Source organism: Microtus oregoni, unplaced genomic scaffold (genome assembly GCF_018167655.1).
Source record: "Microtus oregoni isolate MIOR12 unplaced genomic scaffold, Mior012 000009F_ref0000495, whole genome shotgun sequence".
Lineage (NCBI taxonomy): Eukaryota > Metazoa > Chordata > Mammalia > Rodentia > Cricetidae > Microtus > Microtus oregoni.
In genome coordinates, this window is record NW_024543068.1 from 30,869,918 (window position 1) to 30,882,808 (window position 12,891).

Genomic DNA, 12,891 nt, shown 5'->3' on the forward strand with positions numbered 1-12,891 from the left:
GCCTTCTTTTGTTGAATGTTATTAATCTTCCTAAACTGCTCCAAGTAACAGTCGCCAGAAACTCATGAGATATTCTAAGTATAAATACACCATTTTCTGCTGATAATATGAAGTTAACTATGTTCTTGCATTTTACATTTGTACCTCTTTCTTTGATTTTTATCAAATTGCTTTAAAATGTAGTTTTTCCCTAAGTATATTACCTGACTTTTGCACACACAATGAAGTTCTGCTACTTCTCTGCCTATTACAGTCTTGTGTCACTTAAAAACTTACTACTAGGAATCATGAAGTGCCATCTGTATATTTGGAGAATTCATGATGTGCTTACTCGGTATCATTTACAAACTGGCAAATAAGACTCTTCTCAGTATCAATTTGAGACCTCATTTCTCCATTTAGAAAAATGTCAAGATTTTTAAAAACCTTGTTTTCTCCTTCTAAGGCCGTTTTGTTTTGTTTTTCCTTTTGGTTTTTTGAGAGAGTGTTTCTCTGAACAGCTCTGGCAGTCCTAGAATTCACTCTGGAGCCCAGGCTGGCCTTGAACTCACAGAGATCCGCCTGCCTCTTCCTGCTTCTGCCTTTGGAGTGCTGGGAAAGGTGTGTGCCACCACTGCCTGGCCTAAGGCCTTATTTCTAAAATTTAGGGGCCAGCAAGATGATTCAGTGAGTAAAGGCACTGACTTCCAAGCCTGATGACTTAATTTCAATCCCCAGAACCTACACGATAGAGAGACTGTCCTTCAACCTTCACATGCACACCATGGCACATATATGTCATGATATGCTCATGTGCCACACATACAAAATGAGCAAATGTAAATTTTTAAAACAAACAAAAAAGACTTAGCAAATATTACCAATTATTCACCTGGTTTCTTGTGAGCTATCTTGAGCAAACTTAGCAGCAGCAGGCAGTAAGCGTTCAGCCATATCCTTTGTTCCAGACAAAATACGCTCTGGTTCCATAAATTCTACTACCTCTGCCAAATGCTGGGCTGTACATCTTCTCACTGCAATGTGCAGATGGCTGCAAAGCAAACACGACCATGCAAATCCAAGTTGAGACATGAACTATTTCCAACAGTTTAACAAATTTGACAAAAAAAAAAAACCATTTGTCATGGGGCGGGGAGGTTGCAGGGGCAGAGGGTTGATACGAAGGGACGGGGAAATGAATGGGATGGAGATTGTGTGAAAGAAACAAAGAATAAAAAAGAAAGAAAAAATTAACAACTTCTCATTAATCACCAGAGAGGCTGAAATGACACTGATTCACATTAGTTATCTCTACCAAGAAGATACATCAAAACTGTCAATTCTTTTTTATGTATTAAGACTTGTTTTGCAGCCTATATTGTGAATAATTTTAGAGAAGGTTCTATGGGCTTCTGCAAAGAATATATATTCCACACCTGTGAGATGGAATATTCTGCAAACAGCTATTAAATCCAACTGGTCTGTTGTTATTGTTGTTATTATTATTAGTGTGTGTGAGTGTCCAAGTGCATATGTGGAGGTGAGAAGACACCTTCAGAACCTTCAGGAGTCAGTTCTCTTCTTCCATCAGGGGTCCAGCTATAGAATCCCAGTAGTCAGGCTTGGCAGCAGGCACCCTGGCCTGCTGAGCCATCTCATCTAATGAAGTTTCTTTGGTGAATTTTAGTTTGGTTGACCTACCAAAAGACTTGATTAGGACAATGAACTTGCACACTGGTACTGAACCAAGACCTTTCTGGCCTTTCATTTCCTTTTAGTGTTTCTCTTCTGAAGTTAGGAGTATCAACATTAAGTGCATTTGCTACTTAACAGTTTCTTGATAAACTGTTCTCTTTATTTATTATTCTGTATTAATCATTATCTGTTGTGGGAGGTCCTCCCACTCCTCCAGCCTATCACCGCTGAGGTACCAGCCCATTGGGGCGTGGTTTCTCTCCCTTTAAAAAAGCGGCCACTTCCCTCTCCTCTCTCTCTTCACTTCCTGCTCCGCAGGTGACTAGACTCCTTTCCTGGTTGCGTAGAGGGCTGTTGCCTGGGACAGTGATCTGTAAGTTTTTTCCCCTTTAAATAAATACCACCCTAATAATCATAACCCCGAATTGGTGTGGCATTGTTTGTGACTTACGCCTTCAATTATCCCTTCTGGTTAGTTTTGATTTGAATGCAGTTGGTATCAAAACAGCTACACTAGCTTGATTCTGGCTTACATTCGCTTAAGATGTTGACATCCATGTTTTGTCTCTCAGTTGGTATCTTTCCCAGTGAGGTGTGCGCTTCCTATGAACAGGTATGGATTTGGTTTTTAATTTTGTCAGTTGGTCTGCTTCTTTCATTTTTATTTATTATTTATTTTGAGGCAGGTTTTTGCTATATAGCTCTAGTTAACCAGTACCTTGCTAGACAGGCCAGGATGATTTCTAACTCAGACGTCTGCCTGCTTCTGCCATCCAAGTTCTGGGGTTAAAGGTGTACGGCAACACACCCAGCGTGATCTGCATTTGTTAAATGGTGAGTTGAGCCCATTTCTATTTATGGTTCCTATGGAAAGGTTGGCAATTCGCAATGGTTTTTGTGAACTGGCTCTGCTTGGTTGGACTGTTGTTAGTTCTTCTCTTTCTCCCTAATCATATTAGGGGCTTGACTGCTTACTGTGCCAGACGTGGTGGGTTTTCTCACGTCATCTACTCCTCTCATGAAATGTATTCTTTTCAGTACTCACATGAATGAGACTTTCTTTCTTTAGTGTATAGTATTCCTTGAAGTATTTTCCTCAGTGCTAGTTTGGTTACCATGAATTGCCTTAGTTTTTGCATTATGTTGAAATCTCCATGTTTCTCCATCAGGTTTAAAAGATAACTTCGCCATATATAACAACCAAGGTTGACAATTATTTACTTCTACAGCTTAAAATATATCATTCCACGCTTTCTGGGCTTTGAGTGTTACCAGTGAGAGATTTGATGTTATTCTCATGTGCCTGTCTTTTTAGGTAAGCTGGTGTTTTCCCCTTATAGGCTTGTTTTTGTTGCTATTATTAAAATCATTCTCTTAAGAGTTTGCATGTGGGTATGTATGCTGTGTGAAGTGTGGAGGTCAGAGGACGATGGTGAAAACTGATTGCATCTTGCACCATGTAGGTTCTGAGGATCAAACAATGGTCATCAGGCATGGTGGCAAGAGGCTTTTGCCAGCTGAGCCCTCTTGCCAGCCCCTTCCTCATAGCTTTTAATATTGTTTTCCTGTTTTGCATTTTGGACAATACTTTTATTAGCATTTATCAACTATACATAATAATGGGGTTCATGACAACTTTTTACATCTTGACTATGATTCATTATGGAGAGGTTTCTCTCGAGCATGTCTATTTGAAGTTGTAAATGCCTTTATGTTGTGAGTTGCATTTCCATACCAGGCTCAGAGGCAGCTTCTAGCCTGCCATCTTACCCTAAAGAAGTGATAAAGATGACTGACAACAGTTAAACTTTACTTAGCTCCAGATTTTGAACAAATGTAATATTATTAAAAAAAAAAACAAATTTATGGCTCTTTTCCTGTTTAACATATGATTTTTTATCATGGAAAAATTATTTTTGCAAAATTTGCTTTTATCCTCACTGTGCACAGAAGTATAATTTGATTTTTAGTTTAAGGGTATTTCAAGATTATTTTGACATTACCTTTGTCCTCCATTGATAAGAGCAACGACTGCACGTGCAGGAGTGACATTATTAACCATAGCTCTCAATGCCTTGTCCACATCTTCTCTTATGAATGTGTTAGACTCTCCAGCCTTGTGCAGCAAAGCTCTTACTGCAGTATCTAGCTCTTGATCCATGCTCTTCCTCAGATACGTGAAAAGATCACTTAGACACACCACAGCAGCACGCGACACCCCAGACCGTAAATTTTTCACCTAGAAAACAACTTTGAAACGTGAACTTCCCCCACATGTTGTCAGAAATGTAGCAACATCACTCTGGAATGAGTTCTGACATTAAAGTAAGAGATCTGATTATGTGAACTTGCTCTGTAAAAGCTTTGCCTCCCCAGTGTTGGGATTAAAGGCTTGCATCACCATACCTGGCCATGATTATGCATTATTATATATCCTCCACATCAACATCAAATAACTTTTCAAATATTACAAATTAAGAAAGCCCTACTTTAAATATAAATACACTCAAAAATGTAGTACAGAACTGTCTAAACAGTTTGAAACTCAAATAAGTGTATGTAAATTTCTAATTAAACAACACTCAATTTATCTGAAAACATTACCTCTTGAACTACTGCAAAGTTTGTTTCGTGCAACTTTGTGTTCAACAAGTCAGAGTGGAAAGCAGCTAAGCATCGGATAAAATTCAGTCCCTCCATCTTCTTCTCCCTATGGACAGACAAATGACAAAATCATCTTTCAAATGGGATTTAATTAGAACAGAATCGCAAATGTTTTTTGGGGGGGAGGGGGCAATGAGGAAACAATTATGTCCTTAATAGTTAGTAATCTTAAAAATCCAAGTAAATAACTTTTTTCTTTTGGTTTTTCTAGACAGAGCTTCTCTGTGTAGTCCTGGCTGTCCTGGAACTTGCTCTGTAGACCAGGCTGGCCCCGAACTCAGAGATCTGCCTATTTCTGCCTCCTGAATGCTGGGATTAGAGGTGTGTGCCACCTCCACCACCACAAATAACTTTTAATAGCAAAAACCAACATAAGAGTCAAGCTAAGGTATTATTTCAGTAAAAGTACCACCTTCTTTCTGGAAAGTAGAGACAAATAACAAATGAAAGTTAAGAAAAATAGTGAGAAAAAAAGCTAGCTGTTAGCTCATTAGTGAGGAAACAACTCAAAAGCAAGAGTTGATGGTTTTCTTTCCTTAAAAATTTAATTAAATTTAATTTAATTAAAAACAATCCACACATTTTCCAAAAGAAAATTAAAGATTTATACCATATCTCCCAATCTTCCCAAACCTATAATCACACATACAAACATTTGAGACAGAAGTGCTTGATTTTACCTAATATAGCTGCATTCATTCTAAGTACATCAAGTAACACTGAGTTCATGTTTTAATGATGAATTTTGAAGGCTGTACAAGTCAGAGTGACAGACCCTGAACTATGTGAGTACTAATTGAATCTTTTTTTTTTTTTTTGCGGGGGCGGGGTAGGGGGATTCGACATAAGGTTTCTCTGTCCTCAAATTAAAAGATATCCGCCTGCCTCTGCCTTCCAAGTGCTGGGATTAAAGGCGTGCGTCACTATCGGCCAGCTAGATTTGATGGTTTTCATCTTGTAGGTACAGAGAATGGGAAGTATGGAAGAACTTTAGCTGGTAATGCTGCTCTGTTCATTGTGTGTACTATCTGTGAGCATGGGCATATGCCATGCTATGTATGTGGAGGTCAAAGGGTTCTCTGGAAGCGCTGCTAGTGTTCAACCTCTGAGCCATCTTTCAAGCCCATCTTATTTTATATATAAGCGTGTATATGTGCACATGTGAGTGCAGATGCCTACGGAGTCCAGACGAGTGTGTCAGATCCCAGGAGCTGTAGTTACAGTTGACTGCATTCTACCACATGGATACTGAAAATCACAACCAAGTCTCTACAAAAGCAAACAAGTGATCCATCTCTCTAGCCCTAGACATTTTTAAATTCTTTTTTTTTTTTTTTGTCTTTTGCTTGTGTTTTTTAAGGACAAGGAATTATACAGTCTAGGCTGCCTCAAACTCATTGTGTAGCAGGGTCTGGCTTTGAACTCCTGACTTTCCTGCTTCCACTTCCTGGATTACAGGAATGCACCACATCAACATCTCTAACATACAACAGCAGAGTTGAGTACTCAAAACAGAGACATTTGTTATCTAAAAATATGTGCTCTCTGACTCTTTACAAGAAATGATGGCTAAGGAAAGACTGGCCCTGATTAAACAATGGTAGCTTAAGCAGGGCGGTGGTAGTGCACGCCTTTAATTCCAGCACTTGGGAGGCATAGGCAGGCGGACCTCTGTGAGTTCGTGGCCAGCCTGGTCTACAAGAGCAAGTTCAAGGACAGGAACCAAAGCTACACAGTGAAACCCTGTCTCAAAAAGCAAACAAATGAACAAAAAAGTAGCTTAGAGAACACCAGAGAACTTAATTCCATAATACTCCTAAAGGAAAACAGAATAAAAGAATCACAAGGTATTACAGCAGGAAAAGAATCAACAGACTGATTGTTCTAAGGCAAACTAAAAAGTTTTCCAAGAGGAGAGACCAAGAAATGAATAGTGTAGACTTAGCAAAATAGTGACTGCGTAGTTTTAGTGAAAGGATTCCTAATTGAAAGCCAATTAAAGAAGATTAAGAAGGTGACCATAGGGTAAAAACTAAAGTTAATGGGTCACCCTTTTTTTTAAGAACATTCATTTTAAGGAGAAAGTAGAAATGGGGAAATGCATACAGCTTATGGAGATTTATTTTGAAATTAGAAATATATGTTATAGCACACTTTTGGCATGGGGGTATACTGGGGATTGGTTTACGAACCAAGGGCCTGGCACATGTCAAGCATATGCGTTACCACTGAGCAATACCCCAAGTTCAACAGCCCAGCTTGATGTAAATGAGCACACTCTAGCAGAGGCAAAAGGGATGATGAAGTGTAGAAGGAACTAGAGTAGAAAATGAGAAAAAAAAAAAAAAAAGCAGCCAGCAGATACTCCAGCACAAACACTGCCAAGTATATATAGCATTTGGTATTTTCAATGATCCCAATACTGCAGTTGTTTCTAAGTTTCTTATTATACATTACATTTCAAGTGAATTATGAGATATACAGTCTAATGCCAAAGGTTTTGCATAACTCATAATAAAGCTAAAATATGTCTTTATGGTATATAAGTTAAAACATATCTGTTAATATATCTGAGGCAGAAGTAGCAACATTAATAAGTTCAAAAGAGTCAGCTGCCTAAGAACTAAAATAATCCCAGGGATAGCATTAAGAACGCTGTTGACTTACCAGTCCTCATCAGCTAGAAGCCGTAAGGCTTCTGTCAGGGCTATTTCTGGTTTGGAAAACGGTCGTAATTCCAATGAATCCATTATCTCTGGACTATGAGTGACAGAAGACATTCTTTCTTTATACTGTGGAATGACTCCGGGAGATGTTTCACCTAAAACAAAACATTAAATAAGGCAACAAAGAACCTTTACATAAAGGATATAAACACACTCAACTATAGATGTTAAATGAGTATTTCCTCATATAACATTAGTAGCTTTAGTTTGTTAAAACAAAAACTTTGCAATAACTTCAAATCACATCTATTTAAAACTATATCTTTTGTATTAATTTTTTCATATAAAATCATTCTTTTCTCATATAAAATACTGCAACTGGAATATCCTGGTGAAACTGACAATTTCAATAACTAAGAGTGACACAGAGCAACATAAGGAAGATATACATCCAAAACTATGTATATATGTCAGTGAACATGTGTGTGTATATGTGCACACATAGTGCTTGAGAGGCAAGAAATGACCATCAGATCCTTTGGAACTGAAGTCACAGACAGTTGTGAGCTGCTGTGGGATGCTGGAATGAACCACGTCATCTATCCAGTGCTTTTAACCACTAAGCCATCTCTCCAGCTCCTTCTCCCTGGCTTTTATAAGATTAAAACATAGTGAAATTACTTGAGAATATTGATAGCTAAACTCCACAAATGCCTATTTTAACAGATTGTAGGGTGATGACTTTAGGTAGCAAATTTACATACCAACACCTCCCATCTGATTAGCTCTATTCACACAGAATTTCAAGAAGAGTTCTGCACTTCTTGCATATGCTAGGCCTTTTTATTTTTACTTTAAGAAAATTTTGTGCACAATTATATTTATACATTAATTTTCTTCTATTTCTTGATATACACTTTAAACTCAACATAAATTTAAGAATGAAAATACAGTCTACGAAGTTTAGTTTAACAAAAGTAATTAAGAAATACTACTTAATGTTTACCAAAGCTCACAAAACAGTTCAATTTAACCTATTCTTTTTTGCTAGTTTGTTCTATACCCAAGAACTATCCATTGGTATTAAAGGCATCTCAGGAGACGACTCTCAATAACGTACTTGACCTGATTTCTATCCCTAGGACCCATGGAAAAAGATGGATGTAGCAGTACAGGCCTCTGATCTCAGCCCTGTGGAGGCAAAGAGAAAAGAATCCCCACAGCTGTGGCCAACTATTGTAGCTGACTCTCTAAGATCCAGGTTCAGTCAAGACTTCAACTCAAAAAACAAGGTAGGAAATGACTTCAATGTCAACCTGTGACCTGCATAAGCCCATACACAAGTACATGAATACAAAAACCTAAGTGCACACACCTGAACATGAAGACACACACATACACGCACATGAACACTCAAAAGCTATGCCCCAGAATTCATGGCACCTACTCTTGCCTAAGTGTAAAATATATAGTAAAAAAATACTGAAGGACAAATAGAATAGATGGTCAATAGTGACTTACTCTTTTTAATTACATTTATTCTTGTGTACACACACCATGGTACACTTTTGGAGGGCAAAGTATTACCTGTGAGAGTTGCTTCTCACCTTTCATTATGTCATCAGGTTTGGCAACATTTGCCTTTACCCTCTGAGCTAGCTCATTAGCCTTAGAGAGACTTTTGATCAAGATCTAACACAAACTCCACTATCTCAATGACCTCAACTATAGAAAGTGAAAGAGGGGTATCTCCAGTGAGTATAGAAGGGACTGTTAAGTCAACCTGGATATAAAAAAAATCTAGATACTCACATATGTAAAAAACTGAAGCCTGTTTCCAGTTCTTCAAGCTAATCAAAGGCAGAATCATCTACTATCCATCTATTCCACCGTTCTCTGTTACAACTGTATTGGACCTCATGCACCCACATTAAATAACAAGCATTCGTAACATTACTTACTTTCCGATGTCATTTTCTCAGTTCCTGTATGTTTTATTCGTTCCCAGGGATTCAGCTCTTTCCTTTCACAATCTTTAGTATCAAAAAGCTCTTGTTCTTCTTTTCTCTTTTGTCTCATCTTGTCATAAGTAGATTTTGCAATAGAAACTTTAGTCTGCATGAAGAAGTTGAAATGTCTGTGCTGTGGAATAACTCTTCTGCACACTATGAAAATGTGTTGCTCTGATTGTTAACAAAAAGCTGATTGGCTGATAAGGCAGAATTTGGGGGGAAAAAGCTAGGAAGAAGGGCAAAGTCTGAGAAGTCGAGAGAGATGCAGAAAGAGGCAAGATGAACATGCATACAGTGTTGAAAGAAGGTACCGTCAAGTGGCAGAGAGTAGATAAGAAATACGGGTTAATTAAAAATTTAAGAGTTAGCTAGTAACCAGCCTGAGCTAGTGGCTGAGCATTTAAAATTAATACAAAGCCTCCATGGTTATTTGGGAGTGACTGCTGAGCCACAGAAAAACTCTACCTACATATGGCATTTAGACTTAAATTCAAAGATTTCTTTCTAAAGGAAAAAAGGGGGATATGATAAAGAAATCATAAAATGGTAGATTATCAAATGTATCCTATTCTAAAAGACAGTAATCTCAAAATATTTTACATTGGTATGGATTTTGGTTTAAAGTTAATTTTGTTATACTGTATGTATGTTTCTACTCTTGTTTAGGGTATTGTGTTTATGCAGTTCATTTAAAATGTAATATATAATTAAGAAATATAGATTAATAGTCATCTATAATAGTCAAACTTATAGTCAGTCACATCAGGTATGTTTTTAGGGTCATACACGGATATATTTAGATAGATAGTCTTCAAACACTTCAAATTCCTACAGAATATGACATTTAATATGTTTAATAACCTAAGGCTTTTCATAACAGTGAGACACATCTGTTCCTGAGAGCACCAATTTACTTCAAAAGAGAATAAAGGGCATTGAAGAAACTCCATATGGGGTTGTTTTCTTTATGGCAAAAGCTGGCCATTTGGGCAAAGAAACTGCCCTTGCAGTTTACCATCCAAACTGGACCAGCAGGATGCAAAAAAAGCAACTAAAAAACTTTTTCAGTCCTTCAAAATTCCCTGCTTCTCAGAGATGTCTGTCAAATATACTATGTCTGTAGGCCAAAGTTAGAAGTCCCAGTGAAGAACTTTGGGTAATTGTCCAGGCAGCCAGATGTCCCTGTCGTTAAGTAACATTTTACCCTTCTGGGATCTTTGATGGAGTTAAAGACTAAAAAATTAAACTTATAGTTTTCCTTAGTTATGATAAAAAGTAAATTAGATATAAAACTTTAGACTCACAAAGATAAATAATAGAGTATTTTCTCTAATTTTGCAAAATATAAATGGACTTGATATTGTAATTTTTACTTGATAACTGCTTTTGTTATATATAATTTTACTATGCTAAAGTTAAAACCTTCTTTTTTTAATTAGACAAAAAGCAGGAAACACTATGGAGTAATCCTCTGTACATTGTGAAAAGATGTTGCTCTCATTGAAGAAGGGACCTCCACGTGACAGAGGGTAGATAAGATATATGGATTAATTTAAAATGTAAGAGTTAGTAACAGGCCTGAGCTATCAGATGATCATTTATAATTAATCATAAGTCTCTGAGTGGTTATTTAGAACTGGCTGGTAGGAGAGAAAAGTCTGATTACATATCTGGAAGTATTCAGAAAGTTTAACATTTAAAATATCTTTATCTTAGAAAATTGTGTGTGTGTGTGTGTGCATAAAGAGAAAAAGATACAGAAGCACGCTAAATGTCTATATAAAGCAAATGATACTTTTTGTTTTGAGACAGGTTGGTCTTGGCCTCCTATAGCCCAGTTTGGCCTTGGTCTCTCTATGTAGTTGCATTACTGTGAACTCATGGTTCTTCTGCCCTTTCTTCTAAAGTGTCAGAATTCCCAGTATACATATCTGATCCTAGACCAACTACACGGTTTTCAATCCTTATTTTAGAACTCCCGAAATCTGAAAGAATTATATAGTGCAGATATCCAACAAAATTCATGCTTAAGAGTATCAGTCTGTCACTGTTGGAATATATACACTCACAACCATAGTACATAAAGCACAGGTTCAGCATAAAATATATATTACATTATATATTATAACATATAATATATATATTGTACATTAGGTTCCGCATAAAACATATTACATATTATGTTATATACTATATATTTACATATTGTATATCAATAATTTAAGTGATTAAAAATCAGAAATTTCAATTACCTAAAATTTTAATTAAGTGCGGAGACAGCTCTGTGGATAAAGAGTATGTTATTCAACTTTACTGTTCAAATGGTGGTGACACACATTTTTAATCCCAGCACTCCAGAAACAGAGACATATAGATTTCTATGAGTTCAAGGCTAGTCTATTCTACAAAGTAAGTTCTAGGACAGTCAGAGCTGTTACATAGAGAAACCCTGTCTCAAAAAACAAAAAAACAAAAACAACAACAAAAAAGAGTGTGCTGTTCAAGCTTGCTGAACTTAAATAAAGCCAGATATTGTGCTATATGCATCTATAGCTCCAGTTCTCCTACAGCAAGATGGGAAGAAGAAACAGGAGAATCCCCAGAAGCTGTGCAACAGCTAGCCTGGCTTACACAGTGCAGTGACAGAGGTGCTCCTTAAAATAAGGTGTAAATTGCAGACCGACACACAAAGCTATGTTCTGGCTTCCACATCAGCATGTGCATGCGTGTGCGCACGCGCAGACACACACACACACACAAAATAAAATTAAAGTTGCTAATTAAAAGATGTTTGCTATCCCACAGCTCATATAAAGAAAGTAACAATATAGCTAAAGATTAGTAGAGAACCTTACATCTTTGTCATTTTCAACATCAAGATATGACGGGGTATTTTGTGGGACTGCTCTTCCATAAATCCCTGAGGGTGGTTCAATGCTTGGTTTCACTGAGAATGTATCCTCATGTTCCAAAGAGGATATCACTGGTTGGTTGCAAGTTGCTGGTACTGAATTTGGATTTCCAAATACACCTGTAAACAACCAAACAACAAGCAATTATAGTCTCTGTAATGGCATTCCAGGTAACAAATTTTAAGGTTTTTCATTTAACACATGGTAAAACATGTTAAATAATCATGAAGTATACAAACAAATATCCCACCCGTGTAAGAAGACAGCTGTTCATGAAGATATAAGTCAAAATTGGACTTTTAAGTGAGGTTCAAGGGAAGACTCATAAGACTGCTGTGAACTAGAGGTTTAAGATGATTTTTTTTTTTTTTTTGGTTTTTCGAGACAGGGTTTCTCTGTGGTTTTGGAGCCTGTCTGGAACTAGCTCTGTAGACCAGGCTGGTCTCGAACTCACAGAGATCCACCTGCTTCTGCCTCCCGAGTGCTGGGATTAATTTAAGATGATTTTTAAGAGCACAACTTTATTTTTTTTTAAATTTTTTTAATGTTTATTTATTTATTTATTATGTATACAATATTCTGTTTTGCGTGTATGCCTGCAGGCCAGAAGAGGGAACCAGACCTCATTACAGATGGTTGTGAGCCACCATGTGGTTGCTGGGAATTGAACTCAGGACCTTTGGAAGAGCAGGCAGTGCTCTTAACCTCTGAGCCATCTCTCCAGCCCCCAAGAGCACAACTTTAAACTGGGATTTGTTTACACAAGGAAGAAAGGGAAGCATAAGTCCTGAGGTAGGGACATTTATATAGAAATCTGGACAAGTAAAATATGTCCATGGATATAAGTTGTGGTGGTTTAAATGAGAATGGCCCCCATTGGTTAATAAATTTTGATGTGTGGTCACAAGGGAGTGTTGCTATTTGAAAGAATTAGGGGGTGTGGCTTTGTGGGAGGAAGTATGT

General features: G+C 37.2%; 1 protein-coding gene across 2 annotated transcripts in view; it reads right to left on the minus strand.

Moving 5' to 3' along the window:
* Window positions 1–12,891, minus strand: part of Togaram1 (TOG array regulator of axonemal microtubules 1) — a 66,748-nt gene that overhangs the window by 16,986 nt on the left and 36,871 nt on the right. For both annotated transcript variants that reach the window (XM_041657910.1, XM_041657909.1), the window contains 6 exons: window positions 11,872–12,047; window positions 8,966–9,119; window positions 7,006–7,159; window positions 4,279–4,384; window positions 3,678–3,913; window positions 872–1,030 (listed from right to left, as the gene is read on the minus strand). In XM_041657910.1, coding sequence (XP_041513844.1) covers window positions 872–1,030; window positions 3,678–3,913; window positions 4,279–4,384; window positions 7,006–7,159; window positions 8,966–9,119; window positions 11,872–12,047 — 985 coding nt within the window. The remainder of the gene's footprint in view (window positions 1–871; window positions 1,031–3,677; window positions 3,914–4,278; window positions 4,385–7,005; window positions 7,160–8,965; window positions 9,120–11,871; window positions 12,048–12,891) is intronic.